Raw genomic sequence first — 25,586 nt, 5'->3', positions numbered from 1 at the left:
TGTAACCACATGGGCATGTCAGTCTGTATATTACATGGCATGTATTGCAATTGGTAAACTGACGGAGAAACCAGGTTCTCCCACTACCTAGTGTAATTTCAGTTGTTTTCTCCGTCAGTCCACACACACATCTGTCAGCCAATTTGAGGAACATCATTTGGACCAGCTCTCTAATCCCTTCCGGGGGCACATTTGCCTCTGGAAGAGATATATAGATGATGTGTTATGCATCTGGTCGGGTACGCACCAACTACTTGATGAATTTTTGGAGTGGTTAAATTCGCTTGACACTTGTTTGAAATTCACTTGGCAGATAAGTAGGGAGATGGCCACGTACCTTGATCTTGACATTACTGTGGTTAATGACAAACCCAGCACTAGTGTCCATCATAAACCCACTGATAGAAATTCCCTGTTACACTACCAGTCTTTCCATCTCAGGGCTTTGAGGGATAATCTTCCGGTGGGCCAATTTCTGAGATACCGCAGGAACTGCTTTTCCACTTCTGACTATCTGCGGCAATCGGAGGTTCTGAGTGAGAAATTGATTCAACGTTCCTATCCAAAGAGAATCATCACCAGAGCACATAAGAGGGCCCATAATACACCTAGGGAAGTTCTGCTTGAGAGAAGTCATAAGGAACCAAAAGAAAGTTTGCCTGTGGTCTTGACGTTTGACCCTCTGTCTAGTAAGATCAGGCAGATAATAAAGAAACACTGGTCACTTCTGTCAACGAGTAACTTTCAGATGCCACAGCCCAGATTTGCATTTAAAAGGACGCAGAACTTGAAGGACAGACTAGTGCATACGAGACCGGTCCATGCTAAGAGGAGCGTCACTCTTCCCCCAGGACACCATCCCTGTGGTGGGTGTTCGGTGTGTGGGCTGACGGAGAAGACAACTGAAATTACACTAGGTAGTGGGAGAACCTGGTTTCTTCGTCAGTTCACTAACTGTAACACATGTCATGTAATATACAGACTTACATGCCCGTGTGGGCTACACTACATTGGTCTAACATCCAGAAAGGACAAGGTGCGCATACAAGAACATCTAAGCACGATCAGGGCAGGCAAACTCACTACACGCCTGGTACAACATTACCATGATCACCCACACCACTTTAAATCACTAAAATGGGTTGTTTTGGAGAAGGTTTTTGGTGATGCTGGCGATGTGGAGAAGAGATTGGCAGTGAAGGAGGCTTGCTGGATTTATTCAGAGAAGGGGGACACTGTTGGTCTTAATGACCAAATTGAGTGGAATAAGGTCAGTAGGTAGGGTGTCCACCATATGTCTAGTATAACATCAATAGAACATCAGTAGACTGTCTGTGTTGACCCCTGCCCTTACATTTATTGTTGACTTGTATTTCCATATGCCACACATTTTCTCCCAGACTCTAATTAAATGGAGTAGGTTTGATTTAAAGAGTTTTGGGATGAAAAACTAACTGCTACATGAGGGGCGTCCTCGTTCCTTTGGTTATCGCTAAGGTGATGATACAAATGTGGAGGCAGTGAGTGATGCTCATTTTCTTGTAATATGCCCAGACATCGCTATAGTTTTTGCCAAAGTTGCTGATTCTGAGTAAAAATGGAAAGACTGGGCGGATTTACGGGCTATTGTTGCCCGAAATTGGGTCCATCTGCATTACTCATTGGTATTAGAAACAGTGCTAAGATGGTCGCCATACTCCCTATTCTGCTTCCACTTGATATTGGGACTCTCAAGGTCTCGCGATGCGCAAGTTTGGAGTGTTTTTAAGCGGATGCGTCGGGCGGTAACTCGATGCTGGGTTGAGTTACCGCCCACGTGTAAAGTTATACGGTAAGCGCTGGGGATTTAGAGGCTCTGTGAAGCTCTTGTTTTATGATCGAACGCTGCACAGCTGCTATATATATATTTTTTAATTCGTGGGGCATCGTGTGCGTGGCTTGAGTTTCAAATATTGGGTTGAGTCTCGGCTCAGGTTTTAACAGTGCCGGCAGACATGCAGGTCATTGAAAGTTAATGTACTCCTGTTAGACTTGACATTAGTGCGAGCATTATTTGCATTTTTTTAAATGTGCTTACTTGAAGTGTACAGCAGCTCGACTTTTGGAAGATTGGAGAATACCATTAACAGTTTTCAAACGTACAGGCAGATATGCGGGCTATTGCCTGTTGGCCCATACATGAGGAGAACCAGGAGTGATTGTGTGAGACTAGTGGTTAATCATAATAGCTACAGGTGCGCTGATCTGTGTAACTTACATTTGCGCGATCTTGTCTGTATTTGCTGGTGTGGAACAGTTGGAATATCATCGTTTTCTAAGATGAATGGTGACAGTGTGGATACTGGGGATCAATCCCCGTCATTATTATACTCTTTTCACAGATGCAGGCACTAGCAACGGTTGTGGATTTTTGAACAGGGAGGCAAAAGCAAACATGTTATACTAGTGCAGATCGGAGCTTCCGAATCCCCTCTACTTCCACGGACCGAGCGGTCTCACAGTCATACACGCATACACACATCACACGCTGGTGGGGCCCATTACACCAACATTCGTCCTACCACTCTTATCCGTGCCATGTATAAGGGGAAACACTTTCTGATACCTAACCAATCTGCATTTACTTTGAGGTCAATGCGACCAACTAGTTGCTTATAAATCTAGCGAAAACATTTCAAAGAATATGCAAATAAATTCAATAATCATGACAAGAAAATAACCACCCAACACAGAGATTCAAACAGAATGTTCTTTTATATAAAATTGTAGGAAAAGCCAATTAAATGCAAATTCATTTTTCTCATATTTACCTATTCTGTCTAAATGTCAGACCCTAAGTCAGAACCGGTCCTCAGTAGAAGAAACAGAGTTTCCTGCAGTCATGTAGAGTCTCCGTCCTCTCCGTCAGCATAGGGACCTCGGATCATCAGTTCGGGAAGAAGTGGCGCTAGACCTCTCTAGCCTACTAATATTTATACTAAAATTTACATTCTGTAAAGTTACAATTCATTGTTCAGAACGGATGAATGGCGGAAATAATGTCATCTTGGTACATTTGCGATACTGTGCGAGATTTTCTCACACTTAGATTGTCCCAAATAATGAATATAAAATTGAATGTCCATGACTAATTCGATACTTCTACGGATGTCTTTTTAAGATAATTTGTATCCCAGTGGTGGGATCATCAGTTCATAAGTTCAGCATTCATATTCGATGCAAATTTCATGTTCAGGGGCTCTTGGCATCCGTCCTGGATTTGTCGTCATGATCATGGCTTTTCAGTTTTGTCGAGTGGGCAAGGTCACAGACAGCGCGAAGCTTCCTTGCAAAAAATTTCCATCAACTCGATTGCAGGCTGCGGGTGGTAGCCATTTTCTGGTAGGCCACAATGGCCAACTTAAATGAAATAAGACATAAAACAGAATTACTGCACGGAAATGAATATATAGTGTTATTCCCCTGCTAATACCCTTATGTGTATGTATTTATCTAGCCATTTGCAACATCAAAAGCCATTAATGCATATTAATTATAAGCGCAAACACAATAACATTACATAAGCAACATCGATTTCTGTCAGTTTGCTCACCAACTTAGTTCACTTATTATTGTAGCCATGCAATAGCATTCCCACGTGTAATTCTCTTGTTAATAAGGTTGGTTAGGCAAGACTTTAACATTTCCTTAGTAATTAATGATTAATCAGTAGTACTTTTAATTATAACATGCGAAAATGAAACAGGTATTCGGTTTTAAGGAAAAAAAACCCTGCTCCATCAATCCCCCCTTTGGTGATATCTAATCACCATTAAAATCAAAACCCCAAAAATCAAATTCATTTCCCCTTTTGGAAAAAAAAATTCAAAATATCTTCTTGTTCATTTTTCAAACCCTTGTTTCCATCTCATCTTCTTTTTTAGATTCTATATACATGCTTTCTCTTAACTCTTCTAATTCTATTTCTTGTGGATCTCTTTCTGGTTTCTTTTGTCTTCTTTTAACATTTTCTTTTGTGATTTTCTTTTTATTTCTTCTATATCTACAACACATACACCCTAATCTAAGGATCAATAATGCAACAATTACACAGGTTAATGGAAATAATATCTTACCAAAAATGGTACTACCTATTTTAGCTATAAAATTCTTAATAGCAATCATCTTATTAGCCATTCTAGTCCAGATACTTTCAGCTTCCAGTGGTACTAATTCTTCATGCAAATCAGTAATATTTTTGATATAAACTTTTAGATCTTTACTTTCGTCAGGAATGTAAGTGCAACAATGTTGAACTTTCAGCATTCCACAGACTCCACCCTCTTTTGCCAAAAGAATGTCAAGGGCAAGTCGATTTTGCATCGCCATAGCACGCAAAGCAACCATTTCTGTATTAACCAAAAGAAAGCCTCCAGCGGTGCTTGTTGACAAGCGATCCATCACTGTTGACAGCTTCCGAATGCCAAATGCATTCAAAGAAATTCCCACTGCTGGAATTAAAGCTCCAAAAATATCTCCTACAATTTCTGTCCATGTTTCTCTTCTATAGCGTGTTAATAGATTAGTTTGTTCAGCATCCTCTACTCTATCCATGTGAAAAATCTTTGGAAAGACCAGGCCAACATAACATGTACCAAACCAATGGTCAGGCAAACGGTAATAAGCCTTGTTCCCACAAATATAATACACTCCCGGGAAAACTGGGTCTTCTCCTCCTCTAAATCTCCATCCGGTTGCAATAAAATATGTATCATGGCACTCACTAGTCCCTATGAAATAATAATCATACTGGGATCTCTTCCTGGTAATGCACAGTTTGCCTTTCTGTGGGGCATCTATAGCCATAGTTGGACTGGCTCCATTTTTCAACTCCTTTTCTTTCTCAATATCCCATTTTGTGTCACTCATTTTATGCCCTTCTGCTTTCTTGTGCATGTTCATCCTTCTTCTTTCAACCATGTCTAGAAAATTCTTCTCTTCTCCCTTCAAACTGCAAGTTAAATTGTTTCTAAAAACATATTCTAAGGTTAATTCTTTAGTTTCTAAAAAAATCTCACCTAAAGTGTTAGCTTCTTTTGCAGGATTCAGTGCTTTATTCATAGGCAGTTGCCCAAGAATATTATCTACATTAGACATATTATAATCTAATTTTCCCAACTGGTAAATATACTAATCAGCACACTACAGGAAATTCCATACGTAGCCGGAAGATGATGATAAGTCACTCCTTCCGAAACAGAGGCAGGTAATTGCATTCAAACGTAGCAATCCCTTACTTCCATTGTCTTTACGTACTCGTACAATAATTTAGAAAAAACGTTGCTAGAAAAATCATTAATCGACCTATCTTTATGTGTATGTACATTGCTAGTTCTAGTTGGTACTATTTTCTGTGAATTTTCCCTATATTAGTTCTGTTCTCAGTATGACCTTCTAAAGTGTCTATAGTGACTCTAAATGAAATCAATAGAGCAAGCACGCTCCAAAGCAGCATTAATAAACCTGTACAGCAGCAGCTCATCTTGCACCATCTTTTCAGAAAGGTACAACTACTTTTATTATTCTCAGTGTTAGCCATTTTGTTAATTTGACCGTGTCTTTTGACTTAGCCTCTTCTACTCCTCTACTGAACTTAAGGGCAGCAAATACCCACCACATTTTTACAATTTACTAATTTTTATATCGCTTCTTTTCTTCTCCAAGTGACTTTCCTTGAATTTACTCAATTTGGATTTTCATCACTTTTCACTGTCTTATCATCATCAAACTGTATCAGGTCCTGAACATCCGTCTCTTCTCCAATGTCGGACAAGATAACTCTCAGGATTCCCACAGCTGCTTCTTCAGCAACCTCTTTCAGTAAAGCCTCCTCTGGACTTCCTTGACTGTCTGCCTCTTCTCCTTGTTCAGGCAGTGCCACATACATCCATTCCGGTGACTTGTACCTCTGGTTTGGTTTCCTTATTCTTTTAGTTCTCTCAAGTATCTTTGTTTCTTCTTCTTTAGTTGGATTTTGACTTGACACTTTGTTCACTTGTTCAGCTTTCGAAGAGTTAACTCGTGTCAGTCTATACCTCAGTCTCTTTATCTTATTCGGCCAAAGATCTCCTTGTGCATTCCTCTTTTGTTTTCCTTCTTTGTTTCTTTCTCCAAGCCAAGTTCTCTTTCTCAGAACTCGTCCTCCATGTATCTCATTGTCACTTTCATCACACTCTGTTTCAGTTACTTCTTGTTCATCAACAGCTTTCTTTTCTCCAACAACTTCTTTTTCTCCAACAGTCTCTTTTTCCACCAATTGAGATTTCCCTACTTCTCTCCCTCCTCGGGTCTCCGACACGCAATCTTCTTGCTGTCTACTTGTCCCTTCACCTAGCTTATTGTTGATGTTCCCTATACCTCCTCAGGGTTTTTCCGCAATCTGTCCCTCACTGACTTTGTCTGTCCCTTTTTCTTCAATATTTATCTCAGGTGGAACTTGTCCAATTTCCTCATGTGATTCAGGTGTCTCTTCTGTTGGAATGTTCTTTTCTTTCTTTCTTTCTTTTTGTGTTGGTCACTGTCAGTTAGACCCTCAGGCACTTCCTCAGAATTCGAACTTGCCTCTGCGGTTTGCACTGTTCTTTTCAGAACCTCTTCTGGTGGGATGAAAATTTCTCTTGACTCACTTTCCCCACTTTCAGGATTCTTTTTCCTTCTTACTGTCTCACTGTCTGCATCATCACTGGAATCTGATTCTTCAAAGTATTCTTTCGAGTGCCGTCTCTTGGATTTGGAACTCTGTGTGTGACTTGCATGTATCCAATTTTTCACTCCAGCACACTTCACAGCAGTCGTTGTGGTCAAGATGACTTGTCTTGGCCTTCCCCAACTTGGAACCAGGCAATTCCTTCTTCTGTGGACTTTTATTCTTACCCAGTCCCCTGGGCTCAGATCATGGGCTGGTTTCTTTTCAAGTGTGGTGGCGTCTTCTCCAACCTGGTGAAACACAGAATGAACTGCGTCAGCCAGGCCCTTACAGTAATCCAAAATCATGTCATCAGTTATAGTCATCAGCTTGTTGACTGGTACATATGCATGTCTCATAGCACGTCCCATGATAATTTCATGTGGACTCAAACCTGTTGTTCTGTCTGGAGTAGACCTAATGGTCATCAGGACTAGAGGCAAGACATCGGGCCATTTCATTCCTGTGGCTAGGCACATTTTGCCAATTCTATTTTTGATGGTACCATTCATTTGTTCAACCACACCAGAAGCCTCTGGTCGATAAGCACAATGTAGCTTCTGCTGTACACTCAATGCTTCACAAATTTGACTCATGATTTCATTATAAAAATGTCCTCCTCTGTCTTATTCAATGGTTACTGGGAACCCGTACCTTGGGATGAACTCTCTTAACAGTAATTTGGCCGCTGTTATCCCATCATTTCTTCTTGTTGGATATGCCTCCACCCACCTGGAGAACAAACAGACCACCACCAGGACATACCTCAATCTGTTGACTGGGGGCATTTCAATGAAGTCTATCTGCATTCTTGTAAAGGGTCCTCCCTCTCTGCTTATTGTTCCTAGGCTCACCACTGTTTTCTTTCCAGGATTGAATTGCTGACATATCAGACATCTCTGACAGAGACTTTCTGCTATCAGCCTGAACTTTGGACTGTACCAGGTTTGCTTAAAGGCTCTTATCATAGCATCCCTCCCCAGGTGTCCTTGGCCATGATACATCCTTGCCATCATTGATAACATGCTATTTGGCATGACTGGGCTTCCATCCCTATAGACCCACACATGATCCTTTTCTCTAGGTGCACAACCTGCTTTCACCCAATCTTTCATTTCCTCGTCTCCTGCCTCATCCTGCAATTGTTTCACTTCCTCCCATGTTCCCACCTCATTAGTAAACATCAAGGAACAAGAAGATATTTCTCTCTCTTTACTCCTGTTAATGGAATGATTGTTTCTTGCACAATATTGTGCTATGTCATTGGCAAATATATTTCCCACAGTAACAAAATCATCACCTTGACCATGGGCAGCACATTTTACAACTGCTAATTCTTTAGGCAGCTGTATCGCCTCTAGCAATTTTCCAACCACTTCAGCATTCTTTATGGGAGTTCCACTTGAGGTCAGGAAACCTCTTTGTAGCCATAGCTGGCCAAAATCATGGACAACTCCGAAGCCATACTGGCTGTCAGTCATCACAGTCACTCTCACACTCCTCCAAATCTTGCAAGCTTTTGTCAGTGCCACCAATTCTGCCACCTGAGCGGATTTAACTCCTTTCAAAGGTGATACTTCCACAACTCCTGAAACTGTACACACAGCATAAGCAGCACTCAGTGTTCCTTCATCCGTTCTCAAGCAAGATCCATCCACAAACAACACATGATCACTTTCAGGCAGTGGCAGATCTCTTATATCTGGCCTTGGTTTTGTACAGTAATCAAGCACATCCAGACAGTCATGATCAACTTCATTTCTCACTCCCACACATTCAGCATTAGGCAACAGTGTCGCTGGATTCACATTCACACATCTCTCCAGGCTTACATTGGTTGCATCAAGAATGACTTTCTCATATTTAGTCAGCCGACTATGAGACATGAACTGTGTCCGGCTCCTTGTCAAAAGGATTGCCACATCATGAGGTACGAATACCCGTACAGGATATCCCATTATGATTCCCTCACTTTGTTCCAGACTTTTGCAGGTAGCAGCTACTGCTTTCAGACAACCTGGCAAACCCACAGCTACTGGGTCAAGAGTTGCTGAGAAATAGGCAATTGGCCTCCTCAGGCGTCCATGTTTCTGGATTAACACTGAAAGTGCACATCCATTTCTCTCACTACAATACAGCTCAAATTCCTTTTCATAATCGGGCATTCCTAGGGCAGGAGCTTCACAAAATCTGTCCTTTAACTCTCTAAATGCAGCCATTTCTTCTGGATTTAGCTCTAATGGGTCTTTCACCTCACTTTTGGTCAATTTAATCAATGGTTTAGCAATCAGGGAAAAGTTACTTATCCACTGACGAAAGTAACCCACCATTCCCAAGAACATTCTCACTTCTCTCTGTGTCATTTGAGCTCTCATCCCTCTAATGATTTTAATCCTGTCAATGGTCACTTTTCTCAGACCTTTCTCAAGGTTATGTCCCAAGTACTGGACTTCTTTCTTGCAGAATTGCAATTTGGCTGGAGATACTTTTAATCCTCCATCTGCCAAGTGATTCAGTAATGCAATGGTGTATACTTCACAAGCTTCACGGGTTTTCGATGCCACAAGCAGGTCATCAATATATTGGACCAAGACTGAATTTTCAGGCATTGTTAGACTTTCCAGAGATTTCTTCAGCAATTGATTAAATATTGATGGGCTCTCTGTATACCCCTGTGGAATTCGGCACCATGCCAAAATACGCTCTCCAAATCTAAAACAAAATATTGGCTGACTGTCATGATGCAATGGAATTGAGAAGAAAGCATGACACAAATCAATTACAGTATACCATTCTGCATCATGGGGAATCTGATACAAAATTACTGATGGATTTGGCACAATGGGACAACATGACACAACAATCTTGTTAATTTTTCTCAAATCCTGTACTATTCTGAACTTTCCATTAGGTTTCTTCAGTCCCATTATTGGTGAATTAAATGGGCTGCTCAATATTTCTCTTAACACCCCCTGCTGAATCATCTTTTCAATTATGGGTGTTATTCCTTCAATTATTTCAGGTGTCAATCTGTATTGCGGTATGTTTGGGTAAGCCACTCCCTCTTTTACAGTAATCTTTACTGGATCTACATTTCTCATCAGACCCACATCTTCTCCAGTAAAATCCCAAACTGCTGCTTTCACTGTCTGTTTCAATTCTGGGGGTAACGCATCTGGATTTAATATAGCATATCTCGCCAAAGCCTCACATTCCCTGTTATCCATGGTCATTCTGTATAAAACATCCTCATGTGGTGTTTCAAAGGTTATTCCACAGCAGGTCCCTGCCTAACAAGTTCACTGGACTTGTGTCGCACACCACAAATCGGTGCATGTCTGAAAATGTCCCTATTCTAACCCTTACTGGTTCAGTAAGTAGAGTTTTAATCTGTGTGTTGGACACACCAACTACTTGGATAGCTTCGTCCGAGAGAGGAAGATTCTTTATATCAGCTGACCTGACAGTTGATCTCGTGGCTCCTGTGTCTACTAAGAAAGTAACACTTTCACCATTAATTTTCCCATCTACAAAAGGCCCTGCCTGGTCTATTTCTAGAGTTGCGCCAAGTACGCACTCCTCCTCCTCTCTTCGGCACCGTCAGAAATCTCCCTCGGAGTCGCTTCCCTCATTTTTCAGCCAGTACTGAGAAACAGCGCTTGCGCGTTATGGCTTGATTACCTGTTCTTCATCGTAGAACCCCGACTCTTGGCTGTACTTCTGGGATCCTCTTCTCTGTGGCAAGGGTGGTTTTGGCACCTGATTCTGCTGCTTATCAGCTTTCTGCTGTTGCCGATGCTGACCACAGCCCTCACTCTGCACCTGTGAATTCAATGATGGATTGTCATCATTAGTAGACGGTGGATTCTTACACTCGGATTTCCAGTGCCCTAACTTTCCACAGTTGTGGCATGGGAACTTTTTCTTCGCTTCTTCAATATTTCCTTTCCCTTTTCCTGAACTAAACCTGGGTTTATTTCCTGGGTTATTTGCTTGTTCAACCATCTGAGCTTCCTGTCTTTCTGCAACTTTCACCTGTGCCCACATTGCCTTTTCTTTTAGCTTCCTCTGCTTTGCCTCAAAGCAGAGTGGCGTAGCGGAAGCGTGCTGGGCCATAACCCAGCGGTCGATGAATCGAAACCATCCTCTGCTACCAAGAAACTGGTGCAGATCGGAGCTTCCGAATCCCCTCTACTTCCACGGACGGAGCGGTCTCACAGTCATACACGCATACACACATCACACGCTGGTGGGGCCCATTACACCAACATTCGTCCTACCACTCTTATCCGTGCAATGTATAAGGGGAAACACTTTCTGATACCTAACCAATCTGCATTTACTTTGAGGTCAATGCGACCAACTAGTTGCTTATAAATCTAGCGAAAACATTTCAAAGAATATGCAAATAAATTCAATAATCATGACCAGAAAATAACCACCCAACACAGAGATTCAAACAGAATGTTCTTTTATCTAAAATTGTAGGAAAAGCCAATTAAATGCAAATTCATTTTTCTCATATTTACCTATTCTGTCTAAATGTCAGATCCTAAGTCAGAACCGGTCCTCAGTAGAAGAAACAGAGTTTCCTGCAGTCATGTAGAGTCTCCGTCCTCTGTCAGCATAGGGACCTCAGATCATCAGTTCGGGAAGAAGTGGCGCTAGACCTCTCTAGCCTACTAATATTTATACTAAAATTTACATTCTGTAAAGTTACAATTCATTGTTCAGAACGGATGAATGGCGGAAATAATATCATCTTGGTACATTTGCGATACTGTGCGAGATTTTCTCACACTTAGATTGTCCCAAATAATGAATATAAAATTGAATGTCCATGACTAATTCGATACTTCTACAGATGTCTTTTTAAGATAATTTGTATCCCAGTGGTGGGATCATCAGTTCATAAGTTCAGCATTCATTCATATTCGATACAAATTTCATCTTCAGGGGCTCTTGGCATCCGTCCTGGATTTGTCGTCATGATCATGGCTTTTCAGTTTTGTCGAGTGGGCAAGGTCACAGACAGCGCGAAGCTTCCTTGCAAAAAATTTCCATCAACTCGATTGCAGGCTGCGGGTGGTAGCCATTTTCTGGTAGGCCACAATGGCCAACTTAAATGAAATAAGACATAAAACAGAATTACTGCACGGAAATGAATATACAGTGTTATTCCCCTGCTAATACCCTTATGTGTATGTATTTATCTAGCCATTTGCAACATCAAAAGCCATTAATGCATATTAATTATAAGCGCAAACACAATAACATTACATAAGCAACATCGATTTCTGTCAGTTTGCTCACCAACTTAGTTCACTTATTATTGTAGCCATGCAATAGCATTCCCACGTGTAATTCTCTTGTTAATAAGGTTGGTTAGGCAAGACTTTAACATTTCCTTAGTAATTAATGATTAATCAGTAGTACTTTTAATTATAACATGCGAAAATGAAACAGGTATTCGGTTTTAAGGAAAAAAAACCCTGCTCCATCAATACGCCCCTGTGACTGGTTGCGAGCTGGTATGTGGGCCCAAGGCTCCAACTAGGTAATATACCCGAGTTCATAGTCATGGAATTTTTCCGCGATTAATTGTGAATATACATAGGAGTTTTTATTGTGGACATCCCGTTGAACTAACTAAGCTGTATGTTGTCTCTTTGTGTTCGTCAGTCCTTTTTATTGTGGAGTGTCCAGGGAGGTGATCTTTGACCTCTATTGCCCTGATGAATTTGCCATAAATTAATTGGCAATGAAACATGTTGGCCGTCATTAACAAAGTATTCAACATGCTGTGTTTTTAAACAGTGGGATAGACTCCTAACAAAAATAAAAAGTATATTTGTGAATCTAACCCCTTCTTTGTCTTTGTTGATACATTTTGTGTTCCTGTTTTCACACTACACATTCCTTTTGTTGTTTGTTTGTCTTTTTTTGCACAGGACACTTCACTTTTTTCTTATGAGAAAGCTATCAATGATGAAATACACGTGGGCAAGCTGGTGAGAACCAACCAGTATCTCCTCTGGTGGTGCGCACGTGAGATACTTTCTCTTCCTTTACACATTTTTTCATCTACCTTTTCTGATAATGAGGGTGTGTGTAGAGTGAGTAAAGTTGGTTAATTAACCTGGGGACTGACTTTACACTTTCTTGTTTCCATCCTTTCTGTTGTCTTTGAAATTTTAAATATTGGTAGCACACTGGATGGGGTTATACCACATGATTTAATGGGTACTGGAGGTTTTTGACAAAATATTCTTTCCTCCACACATTCCGGACTACATAAAATTATGCTACATGGTGCCAGTTCTTGTTTGTTGAAATTGTATTTGATTGGAGGGTGTTCTGGCACGTCTGCCCTCTGCAGCTCCTCTTTTTGATTTAATGGGTATGGTGCGTACCATATGTACCCCTACGGCACCATGCCAACAGTGGTACGGACCGTACCCACGCATGAATACGTGGGTACGGTGCGTACCCCTACGGCCCCATGAGTACTCAGGTATGGACCGTACCCACGCATGAATGCGTGGGTACGGTGCGCACCCCACCCACGCATGAATGCGTGGGTACGGTGCGCACCCATGAGTCCTCAGGTATGGACCGTACCCCTACGGCCGCATGAGTCCTCAGGTACGGACCGTACCCACGCATGAATGCGTGGGTACGATGCGTACCCCTACAGCCCCATGAGTCCTCCGGTACGGACCGTACCCACGCATGAATGCGTGGGTACGGTGCGTACCCCTACAGCCCCATGAGTCCTCCGGTACGGACCGTACCCACGCATGAATGCGTGGGTACGATGCGTACCCCTACAGCCCCATGAGTACTCAGGTACGGACCGTAACCACGCATGAATGCGTGGGTACGGTGCGTACCCATACGGCCCCATGAGTACTCAGGTACGGACCGTACCCACGCATACATGCGTGGGTACGGTCTGTACCACACATACCCCGTTACAGCAGCAGGAAATGTTGGATACGAGGCGTGCACACGCAAGGAATGTGGCCATAGAGGACTGGGCCAGCATGTCACCTACAAATTGTTGTGTGTGTAGGTCCTGGCCAGCAGTGTACAGCTCCAAGGGGGTGCGTGGGTGTGTGCAGAGGCCTCCCAGCAGTACCCAGACACATGAGGGGTAGGTGCAGTGACCTCCCAGCAGTGCCCAGACATATGAGGAGTGGGTGCATATCACTCCCAGCAGTGCCCAGACAAATAAGGGGTGGGTGCAGAGGACTCCCAGCAGTGCCCAGACATATGAGGGGTGGGTGCAGAGGACTCCCAGCAGTGCCCAGACATTTGAGGGGTGGGTGCATATCACTACCAGCAGTGCACAGACATATGAGGGGTGGGTGCAGAGGACTCCCAGCAGTGCCCAGACACATGAGGGGTGGGTGCATATCACTAACAGAAGTGCCCAGACACATGAGGGGTGGGTGCAGAGGACTCCCAGCAGTGCCCAGACATATGAGGGGTGGGTGCATATCACTCCCAGCAGTACCCAGACAAATGAGGGGTGGGTGCAGAGGACTCCCAGCAGTGCCCAGACATATGAGGGGTGGGTGCAGAGGACTCCCAGCAGTGGACAGACACATGAGGGGTAGGTGCATATCACTACCAGCAGTGCCCAGACACATGAGGGGTGGATGCAGAGGACTCCCAGCAGTGCCCAGACACATGAGGGGTGGGTGCAGAGGACTCTCAGCAGTTCACAGACATATGAGGGGTGGGTGCAGTGGCCTCCCAGCAGTGTCCAGACATATGAGGGGTGGGTGCATATCACTCCCAGCAGTGCCCAAACATATGAGGGGTGGGTGCAGAGGACTCCCAGCACTGCCCAGACACATGAGGGGGTGGGTGCAGAGGACTCCCAGCAGTGCACAGACATATGAGGGGTGGGTGCAGAGGACTCCCAGCAGTGCACAGACATATGAGGGGTGGGTGCAGAGGACTCCCAGCAGTGCCCAGAAAAATGAGGGGTGGGTGCATATCACTACCAGCAGTGCACAGACATATGAGGGGTGGGTGCAGAGTAGGCCTGGGCGGTAAATTCCGTTCCGCTCGCGGAATTTGCGGAATTTCGCGTTCCGCGGAGAACGCGAAATTGCTCAAAAGTCTGCTTTCCGCGATTTCGCGAAATTTTTGCTTGTTCGCGTTCTCAAAATGCGTGTTCACGAGATATTTCTCCCCGAGCACGCAAACAGCAATTGTGAACAGGAAAAAAGCATCGCGAACAAGCAATTCTGCGTGTTCGCGGAATTTCTGCGTGTTCGCGGAGATTTTTTACCGTTTCGCGGAGATTTGCGTAACGCAATTACGCAAATTCCGCCCACCCCTAGTGCAGAGGACTCCCAGCAGTGCCCAGACACATGAGGGGTGGGTGCAGAGGACTCCAAGCAGTGGGTGGGTGCATATCACTACCAGTGTGCCCAGACACATGAGGTGTGGGTGCAGAGGACTCCCAGCAGTGCCCTGACATTTGAGGGGTGGGTGCATATCACTACCAGCAGTGCCCAGACACATGAGGGGTGGGTGCAGTGGCCTCCCAGCTGTGCCCAGACATATGAGGGGTGGGTGCAGAGGACTACCATCAGTGCCCAGACACATGAGGGGTGGGTGAAGAGGACTCCCAGCAGTGCCCAGACACATGAGGGGTGGGTGCAGAGGACTCCCAGCAGTGCCCAGACAAATGAGGGGTGGGTGCACATCACTAGCAGCAGTGCACAGACATATGAGGGGTGGGTGCATATCACTACCAGCAGTGCCCAGACATATGAGGGGGGGGTGCAGTGAACTCCCAGCAGTGCCCAGACAAATGAGGGGTGGGTGCAGAGGACTCCCAGCAGTGGACAGACACATGAGGGGTGGGTGCAGTGGCCTCCCAGCAGTGCCCAGACATATGAGGGGTGGTTGCAGAGGACTCCCAGCAGTGCCCAGACACATGAGGGGTGGGTGCAGAGGACTCCCAGCAGTGCCCAGACAAATGAGGGGTGGGTGCAGAGGACTCCCAGCACTGGACAGACACATGAGGGGTGGGTGCATATCACTACCAGCAGTGCCCAGACACATGAGGGGTGGGTGCAGAGGACTCCCAGCAGTGCCTAGACACATGAGGGGTGGGTGCAGAGGACTCCCAGCAGTGGGTGGGTGCATATCACTACCAGTGTGCCCAGACACATGAGGGGTGGGTGCAGTGGCCTCCCAGCAGTGCCCAGACATATGAGGGGTGGTTGCAGAGGACTCCCAGCAGTGCCCAGACACATGAGGGGTGGGTGCAGAGGACTTCCAGCCGTGCCCAGACATCTGAGGGGTGGGTGCATATCACTACCAGCAGTGGCCAGACATATGAGGGGTGGGTGCAGAGGACTCCCAGCAGTGCCCAGACATATGAGGGGTGGGTGAAGAGGACTCCCAGCAGTGCCCAGACACATGAGGGGTGGGTGCAGAGGACTCCCAGCAGTGCCCAGACAAATGAGGGGTGGGTGCACATCACTACCAGCAGTGCACAGACCTATGAGGGGTGGGGGGGTGCAGTGAACTCCCAGCAGTGACCAGACATATGAGGGGTGGGTGCAGTGGCCTCCCAGCAGCAGTGCCCAGACACATGATGGGTGGGTGCAGAGGACTCCCAGCAGTGCCCATACAAATGAGGGGTGGGTGCATATCACTACCAGCAGTGCCCAGACACATGAGGGGTGGGTGCAGAGGACTCCCAGCAGTGCCCAGACATATGAGGGGTGGGTGCATATCACTACCAGCAGTGCCCAGACATATGAGGGGTGGGTGCATATCACTTCCATCAGTGCCCAGACATATGAGAGGTGGGTGCAGAGCACTCCCAGCAGTGCCCAGACACATGAGGGGTGGGTGCAGGGGACTACCATCAGTGCCCAGACACATGAGGGGTGGGTGCAGTGGCCTTCCAGCAGTGCCCAGACTTATGAGGGGTGGGTGCAGAGGACTGCCAGCAGTGCCCAGACACATGAGGGGTGGGTGCAGTGGCCTCCCAGCAGTACCCAGACAAATGAGGGGTGGGTGCAGAGGACTACCATAAGTGCCCAGACACATGGGGGGTGGGTGCAGAGGACTCCCAGCAGTGCCCAGACAAATGAGGGGTGGGTGAAGAGGACTCCCAGCAGTGGACGGACACATGAGGGGTAGGTGCATATCACTACCATCAGTGCCCAGACATATGAGGGGTGGGTGCATCTCACTACCAGCAGTTCCCAGACACATGAGGGGTGGGTGCAGAGGACTCCCAGCAGTGCCCAGACCTATGAGGGGTGGGTGCAGAGGACTCCCAGCAGTGCCCAGACATATGAGGGGTGGGTGCAGAGGACTCCCAGCAGTGCCCAGACATATGAGGGGTGGGTGCATATCACTACCAGCAGTGTGCAGACATATGAGGGGTGGATGCAGAGGACTCCCAGCAGTGCCCAGACACATGTGGGGTGGGTGCAGAGGACTCCCAGCAGTGGGTGGGTGCATATCACTACCAGTGTGCCCAGACACATGAGGGGTGGGTGCAGAGGACTTCCAGCCGTGCCCAGACATCTGAGGGGTGGGTGCATATCATTACCAGCAGTTCCCAGACACATGAGGGGTGGGTGCAGTGGCCTCCCAGCTGTGCCCAGACATATATGGGGTGGGTGCAGAGGACTACCATCAGTGCCCAGACACATGAGGGTTGGGTGCAGTGGCCTCCCAGCAGTGCCAAGACATATGAGGGGTGGGTGCAGAGGACTCCAAGCAGTGCCCAGCCACATGAGAGGTAGGTGCAGAGGACTCCCAGCAGTGCCCAGACAAATGAGGGTTGGGTGCAGAGGACTCCCAGCAGTGCCCAGACAAATGAGGGGTGGGTGCATATCACTACCAGCAGTGCCTAGACATATGAGGGGTGGGTGCAGAGGACTCCCAGCAGTGCCCAGACATATGAGGGGTGGGTGCAGAGGACTCCCAGCAGTGCCCAGACTAATGAGGGGTGGGTGCATATCACTACCAGCAGTGCCCAGACATATGAGGGGTGGGTGCAGAGGACTCCCAGCAGTGCCCAGACATATGAGGGGTGGGTGCAGTGGACTCCCAGCAGTGCCCAGACACATGAGGGGCGGGTGCAGAGGACTCCCAGCATTGCCCAGACAAATGAGGGGTGGGTGCAGAGGACTCCCAGCAGTGGACAGACACATGAGGGGTGGGTGCATATCACTACCAGCAGTGCCCAGACATATGAGGGGTGGGTGCAGAGAGCTCCCAGCAGTGCCCAGACATATGAGGGGTGGGTGCAGTGGCCTCCCAGCAGTGCCCAGACACATGAGGGGTGGGTGCAGAGGACTCCCAGCAGTGTCCAGACATATGAGGGTGGGTGCATATCACTACCAGCAGTGCCCAGACACATGAGTGGTGGGTGCAGAGGACTCCCAGCAGTGCCCAGACACATGAGGGGTGGGTGCATCTCACTTCCATCAGTGCCCAGACATATGAGGGGTGGGTGCAGTGGCCTCCCAGCAGTGCCCAGACATATGAGGGGTGGGTGCAGAGGACTCCCAGCAGTGGACAGACACATGAGGGGTGGGTGCATATCACTACCAGCAGTGCCCAGACATATGAGGGGTGGGTGCAGAGAGCTCCCAGCAGTGCCCAGACATATGAGGGGTGGGTGCAGTGGCCTCCCAGCAGTGCCCAGACACATGAGGGGTGGGTGCAGAGGACTCCCAGCAGTGTCCAGACATATGAGGGTGGGTGCATATCACTACCAGCAGTGCCCAGACACATGAGTGGTGGGTGCAGAGGACTCCCAGCAGTGCCCAGACACATGAGGGGTGGGTGCATCTCACTTCCATCAGTGCCCAGACATATGAGGGGTGGGTGCAGAGGACTCCCAGCAGTGCCCGTACACATGAGGGGTGAGTGCAGAGGACTCCCAGCAGTGCCCAGACAAATGAGGGGTGGGTGCAGAGGACTCCCAGCAGTGGACAGACACATGAGGGGTGGGTGCAGTGGCCTCCCAGCAGTGCCCAGACATATGAGGGGTGGTGCAGAGGACTACCATAAGTGCCGAGACACTTGAGGGGTGGGTGCAGAGGACTCCCAGCAGTGCCCAGACACATGTGGGGTGGGTGCAGAGGACTCCCAGCAGTGGGTGGGTGCATATCACTACCAGTGTGCACAGACACATGAGGGGTGGGTGCAGTGGCCTCCCAGCTGTGCCCAGACATATATGGGGTGGGTGCAGAGGACTACCATCAGTGCCCAGACACATGAGGGGTGGGTGCAGTGGCCTCCCAGCAGTGCCAAGACATATGAGGGGTGGGTGCAGAGGACTCCAAGCAGTGCCCAGCCACATGAGAGGTAGGTGCAGAGGACTCCCAGCAGTGCCCAGACAAATGAGGGTTGGGTGCAGAGGACTCCCAGCAGTGCCCAGACAAATGAGGGGTGGGTGCATATCACTACCAGCAGTGCCCAGACATATGAGGGGTGGGTGCAGAGGACTCCCAGCAGTGCCCAGACATATGAGGGGTGGGTGCAGAGGACTCCCAGCAGTGCCCAGACAAATGAGGGGTGGGTGCATATCACTACCAGCAGTGCCCAGACATATGAGGGGTGGGTGCAGAGGACTCCCAGCAGTGACCAGACATATGAGGGGTGGGTGCAGAGGACTCCCAGCAGTGCCCAGACACATGAGGGGTGGGTGCAGAGGACTCCCAGCACTGCCCAGACAAATGAGGGGTGGGTGCAGAGGACTCCCAGCAGTGGACAGAAACATGAGGGGTGGGTGCAGTGGCCTCCCAGCAGTGCCCAGACATATGAGGGGTGGGTGCAGAGGACTCCCAGCAGTGCCCAGACACATGAGGGGTGGGTGCAGAGGACTCCCAGCATTGCCCAGACAAATGAGGGGTGGGTGCAGAGGACTCCCAGCAGTGGACAGACACATGAGGGGTGGGTGCATATCACTACCAGCAGTGCCCAGACATATGAGGGGTGGGTGCAGAGAGCTCCCAGCAGTGCCCAGACATATGAGGGGTGGGTGCAGTGGCCTCCCAGCAGTGCCCAGACACATGAAGGGTGGGTGCAGAGGACTCCCAGCAGTGCCCAGACATATGAGGGGTGGGTGCATATCACTACCATCAGTGCCCAGACACATGAGAGGTGGGTGCAGAGGACTCCCAGCAGTGCCCCACTCCCAGGAAGATGGATGTCATTCACACACTGCATGACACACCACATGTGGGTGTGAGGACCTACAACACATGTATACCCACCCATGGCAGATGCCCCACAATACACACACGGATTTAATGCCAACAGAATGTATAGTCATGGAAATGCATACTAAAATAAGTTAGCCAAGGGGAACACACACAGTCACGCACATTACAGGAGTGATAAGAATGTCCAGGTGCTGGTCCAGCCACCCAGATGATGTCTCTCATGTAGGAAATAGGGTTCACTGCGACTAGATACAATGCCCACAATTGTGAGTCAGGTGCCCAAATACCCTGCATCACACGTGCCATTTGTGTGTTAGGCCGTGATTACACACATGCATAGTGCTGAAAAGGGGCAATTGGTCCCTGATGCCATTCCTACATACACAAAACACAAGTACAGTGACTGGCAAGGATGGCACAGACGAGTTAGCAGGAGACATCGGTGAGCATGCATGGCCATTGTTGAAGGGATCCTTCACCAACAAACGATCTGTTGACATAAGTCAGCACAACAATTGTGCAACTGTTTGCAGGGAACATGTCAGGTGCCACAGAGGAAGGATCACTTCCTGGAACAATGTCTCACAATCCAAAGTAACACACACTACCAATTAATATTTTCACAGACATTGAGATGGCACACAGATACCATGGTCCACCTCATGACCATCATACTAAAACATTTCTCAAAACCCTAACACATTACCAGAACACCAACTTCATGGGCCTCCTCACCAACATCAAGTACCTGAGATGCAATAGTGTGGAAACTAAAAGAAAAGGCTTTATTCAGCACACAAAAAAAAGAACTTGTAATAAAACACTATTTACAAAGGCCAATGGGCAGTCCATAGTTCGAGTGCAAGGGTGGACGTATGCCAGTCTGTCCACCCCTACCTTGCCTGCACAAAGTCACCTCAAGGGTTGTCGACCCGGGGGGGGGGGTGGGGGGGCATCATCACTGGGAGTACCAGGCACCGCAGGGACAGGAGTGGGTTGGGTAGGTGTGGTGGGTGCAGGGCTGGACGTATCCACCACAGGGGGTGGTGCAGCGCCAAAGGTGGTGGTGAGCAGCTCGCTGCACACTGCAGCCAGGGCGTCCAGAGGAACCCCTGCACCGGAACGAACACCAGGGCCAACGGAGGGGGGGTGTCCAAGGAATGGGGTGCAACGCTCTCGGGGGAGGTGGTGGACATGGGGGGACTCAACTCCCCTGGCCGGAGACTTCCTCAACCGCTTGCGGGGTGGTTTCACAGTGGGGCTGAGGGACAGACTAGCCAGGAAGGTCTCTTTGGGTGACCTTTTGTCAGGGGAGCTAAGGGGAGTGGATTTGGAGGTAGTAGGTCGTGAGGACTGCAGACTCTGACTGTGGCTGTGTGTCTGCCGTTTTGCCCCCAGACCCTGTGGGTGTGACTACATCCCCCTGAGTGTGCGTACCAGGAGGTGTGCGCTGTGCCTTAGGTGGTGGTGTGCTGGATTTGTCTGTTGTGGTGTGTGCCTGTGACTGTGTGTGCTTTGGACAGGTATGGGAGAGGGAAGTGTGGATGGGTCCGGGGTAGGGGGGGACGGAGCGCCGCAGGAGAGACACTGCTTCCGTCAGTGAAGAGGCCATGGACTGCAGAAACCTGCGTTGCTCATTCATCGTTGATGACATGCCCTCCACGAACGACACCAACTGTGTGAGCAGTCTAGTGTGTTCATGGAGGACATGCAGCATCGATGCCTGACCAACCTGCAACTGGTGCAGTGTGTCCACAGACTCCTCACTGAGGGCAGCAGGGGTGACCGGGGCAGGGGCTGCGGTGCCTGGTCCGAAGGAGACACGGTGGGACCCTGCACGGACAGAAGGGACCGGAGCAACTGAGAGGGCGGAGATGGCAATGGAGGAGGCGGGTACAGATGGTGGGATGCTTCCAGATGTTGTAGCATCCTCCACCTCCTCAAGGATGTCAGCCTGGGACCCGTCGGTGTCGTACACAGTCTCGCCTCCGGACAGGTCCTCCGACTGACTCCCCTCGCCCTCCGTGCCACTGTCTCCTGCTGACTCCACAGCACTGGTGGCACTGTCGCTGGGTCCCTCCTCAAGGTCCATGCCGGTGTCTCCCTCGCGTGTGGATGATGATGCTGTGGGCAAGGAGAAGAAACAAGAAAGCATCAGTCACCTGTATACATCTGACACACGAGCACAAGAACAATAGGTCACAGTGCATATCAGGCAATGCATCATGAGTAACATCTGGATTACTCCGCACATATGTAAGCCCTGTACTGCCCAGTTGGTAGACCCACCATGCCACTTTGACACCAGGAAACTCAATACACAAAAGGCCACAACTTGATTGAGCAATACACTGAGAAGCTAGTGTCTGCGAACGGGTGAGCACAGCAATACAATGAAGTCATGCCACCTCTTGTTTACCCTGAAAGAAACAGGAGTGGTGCACTCAAGGTTAACTAACACACCTCAATACTCAAGGTGTCACCACACTCAGAGACCTGTAAGTCCCTTGGAACAGAAAATAAACAAATGTTGGTACCTTGGGACTCACACAACTGCAAGCAATCTACATGTTTGGGATGTGCCAATTGGCCATTATGTGCCTGCATGCAAGATGTTACACAAGGCAGTGCACACAAAAGTACATTGACACTGTCATTGAAGAAGCTGGCACCTTTTCGGAGGAGCCTCTGTTAGAAATAGATTGTGTTCCAGAAAGTACATATACATGGGCCCACGGAGGTCTGGACGTCTTGACACTCGTTAGTTTGTATCACCGACAACTAATGAGTCTCACAAAATCTAGACCACCGTGGGCACATGTATATGGAGAATCTGTGACAACATTAATTTATAACAGTGGCTTCATAGAAAATGTGCCAGCTCATTCCATGACCGTGTCAATGTAGTTTTGTGTGCACTGCCATGTGCGACATATTGCATGCAGGCACATTAGTGTTCTTAACACAAATCAACTAATTTCCACATGTGAAACGTGAACAACTGTTGACAAGTGCTGTGAGTGCCAAGGTAAAAATCATGAAGAGTAACAACTTGAATCATGTCAGTTGTCACCAGGCCATCCGTCACCTGATTACACAGTTGGCTACACATATGACCTACTGCCTGTCATCTGGAGTGGCACCCATGTCCACACCCAGGACAATGCATAAGCTAATGGGCCTGCAATTGGGTGGTAAAAAGGGCCAGATGTACTGTGGGGACACCCTCATGGTAAGCCTGAATGTACACACACATGTCAGCACACACAGTCCAAACTGCGTTGCATCTGAACCACACAAGTGCCAAAAATGTATGATCAGGATTCTTGTTGGTAAACAAATGACACAGGCTGCAAAGCAGGTACATTGAGCACTGGCCAGCATCACACGGGCACTGCCCAGTGTATTTTAGTACAGGCTATTGAAGAACCAGAACCTTTTGGACCTGGCAGCGCAGGGTACGCCCTCCGTCTTCTAGGTTCACCTGCTTCGTTACACAGAGACACGGGACACTCTGTCGGCGTTGGAAGATTGGATTTATTTAGCTGCAGCTAGTACAGTTATCCTAGAAGTACACAAAGTAGGTTCTCAGGAGACTGCCACTTCACTCTGTGGCGCATCAGATTAAATATCATACAATACAGAATCATTAACAAAACACACGCCCCAAGCAAAGAAGAAAAGAGCCAATAGGGTAAGTGGAAAACAAAGCGGAACCAGTAAGAAGGGTTCGAAAACAGAAAGATCAAATGACTCGAAGAGACCTCTCCTCCAACTGTGTTTGTCATCCCACCCCCGAACTAATTTATTAACAGATTACAACTGACTTGCAGGTGGTGGGATACATTTTTGTGTATTGGAGGACAGGCATGACACAAGAGAATGCTAGCAGGAGACAGTGAAGGCCAGTCGATAAGATATGATCGGGAAAGAATGGTGTGAGCCTACAGACAGTTGAAACAGGGATTAGGAAAGCCTGACACGGATTAGTGTACTCGGCTAGTCCAAACATCAGCTTCACAAACCAGGCCGGGGACGGATTTCGACACCAAGCTACGGGAAAAGCAGAATAGACTTCGTTCGCCGTGCTGCCTGAGTGATGGCAACACAAAATGGCGGCGGGTTACAAAATGGCGGGTCGATTCAATCGTGATCGAAAATCGAAGTTCCTCAGACCCTCCTTTTGCCAGAACTCAGGCAAGATAGACTCACGTTAATCTGAGTCCACATCAATAGCCATGAGATCATCAAGCTGTTGTTGTAACATCATCCTTATGTTTTCTGTTACTTGAGGTTTGGGACTTGAAATGCACATGGTAACACAAAGATCACAGATAGCGGGACCACAGTGCATACAAAGGCAACAGGAAAATACGATTGTCAAGATTATTCCAAGGAATGTCCATGCTTTCCAGCCCCATTTGGACAGTAGTCCCCAAAACCATTCCGTTAAGGACCAATCTCCTTCGTCCTGATGAATAGACTCGGAGATTATATGCAACTTGGAAATAGCTTGGTATACTGTCGGAGCGTCATTAGGAATGAAAATACAACAGCTTGACCCAATCAATTTACATACTCCACCACGATCGGCAAGAATAAAGTCTAAGGCAACTCGGTTTTGCAAGGTCATAAGACGATCCGCCTGTAGTTCCGCCGTGATATTACTCAAGGCTCCTACAGTGATGTCTATTGTAGTTTCTACGACACGGACCAGTTGCCTTATATTTCTGCTGTTGGCCATTGGACCCCAGAAGGGAAGAAAACCTTTAAGGAAATCTCCTCCTTCTTGTCCCGTGGTGTCTTTTGAGTCAATAATTCCTCGGCTGAGATGGGTTCGGTGATAATTGGCAGAAGCAGTGTAAGTAGGAGGAAGAAGGAAAGCTATGTAGCAGGTACCAGAGAAACCCGTTGGCAACCAGGTATAAGCTCTATCATGACAAATGAAATAGGTGCCTTGAGACGGTACTAGAGGAGGTGAGTTCAGAGAGGAATAAATGTATGTGTAGGAACAGTTACTCTTTGGTGCAGTGTCAGAAGAGCGATCGTTTATTTTTAAACAGAAGTTACCTTGATGCGGTACAGTCCAGATTGGTGAGGATTTCTCCTTTCCCATTTTATTATTAAGACTTGACATGTATTGGGTGACGTTCCAATTGGTGTATGCTTTTCTTTCATCGATAGAAATCTTGCTATTCTCCATGATTTTAGCCATAACTACCATACCCTTAATCAAAGAACTATGACTAAAATACGGATAATTAATTTGTGAAGCAACAGACCGTCTGAATTTTCTCTGATATGCATTTGAGAAGATAACAAAGAATGCCCAAGCAGAACCATCGTAGGAGAAAGGAAGAACTAGGAATGGTATTCCTTTCTCAGTAGTATGCGGCATAAGACCACATACCAAACAATCAGTTGTGTTAACCACTAATTGATGCTGGTGTAATAGTTGGACAAAGGAATTGTTGTAATACTCGGTTCTTCTGACAAGTTCATGTGAAGGGAAAGTATGAAAGAGGTGTGGAGAGATAGTAGAAGAAGGCAAAGAGGAGGAAGGGGAGGTGTTTCTTGGCTGTAAAACATAAACTATCCAACCAATAATCGCCAAAGCAATATATAATGATATCCAA

The 25,586-nt window shown here is 47.5% G+C and overlaps 1 protein-coding gene across 1 annotated transcript in view; it reads left to right on the top strand.

The window, feature by feature from the left end:
- Window positions 1-25,586, top strand: part of LOC146832816 (uncharacterized) — a 171,213-nt gene that overhangs the window by 22,441 nt on the left and 123,186 nt on the right. The window contains exon 2 of the mRNA XM_085600228.1: window positions 12,676-12,735. Coding sequence (XP_085456354.1) covers window positions 12,676-12,735 — 60 coding nt within the window. The remainder of the gene's footprint in view (window positions 1-12,675; window positions 12,736-25,586) is intronic.

The sequence above is a fragment of the Triturus cristatus genome, chromosome 4_2 (genome assembly GCF_964204655.1).
Source record: "Triturus cristatus chromosome 4_2, aTriCri1.1, whole genome shotgun sequence".
Classification (NCBI taxonomy): Eukaryota; Metazoa; Chordata; class Amphibia; order Caudata; family Salamandridae; genus Triturus; species Triturus cristatus.
This window is presented reverse-complemented; position numbering and strand designations above follow the sequence as displayed.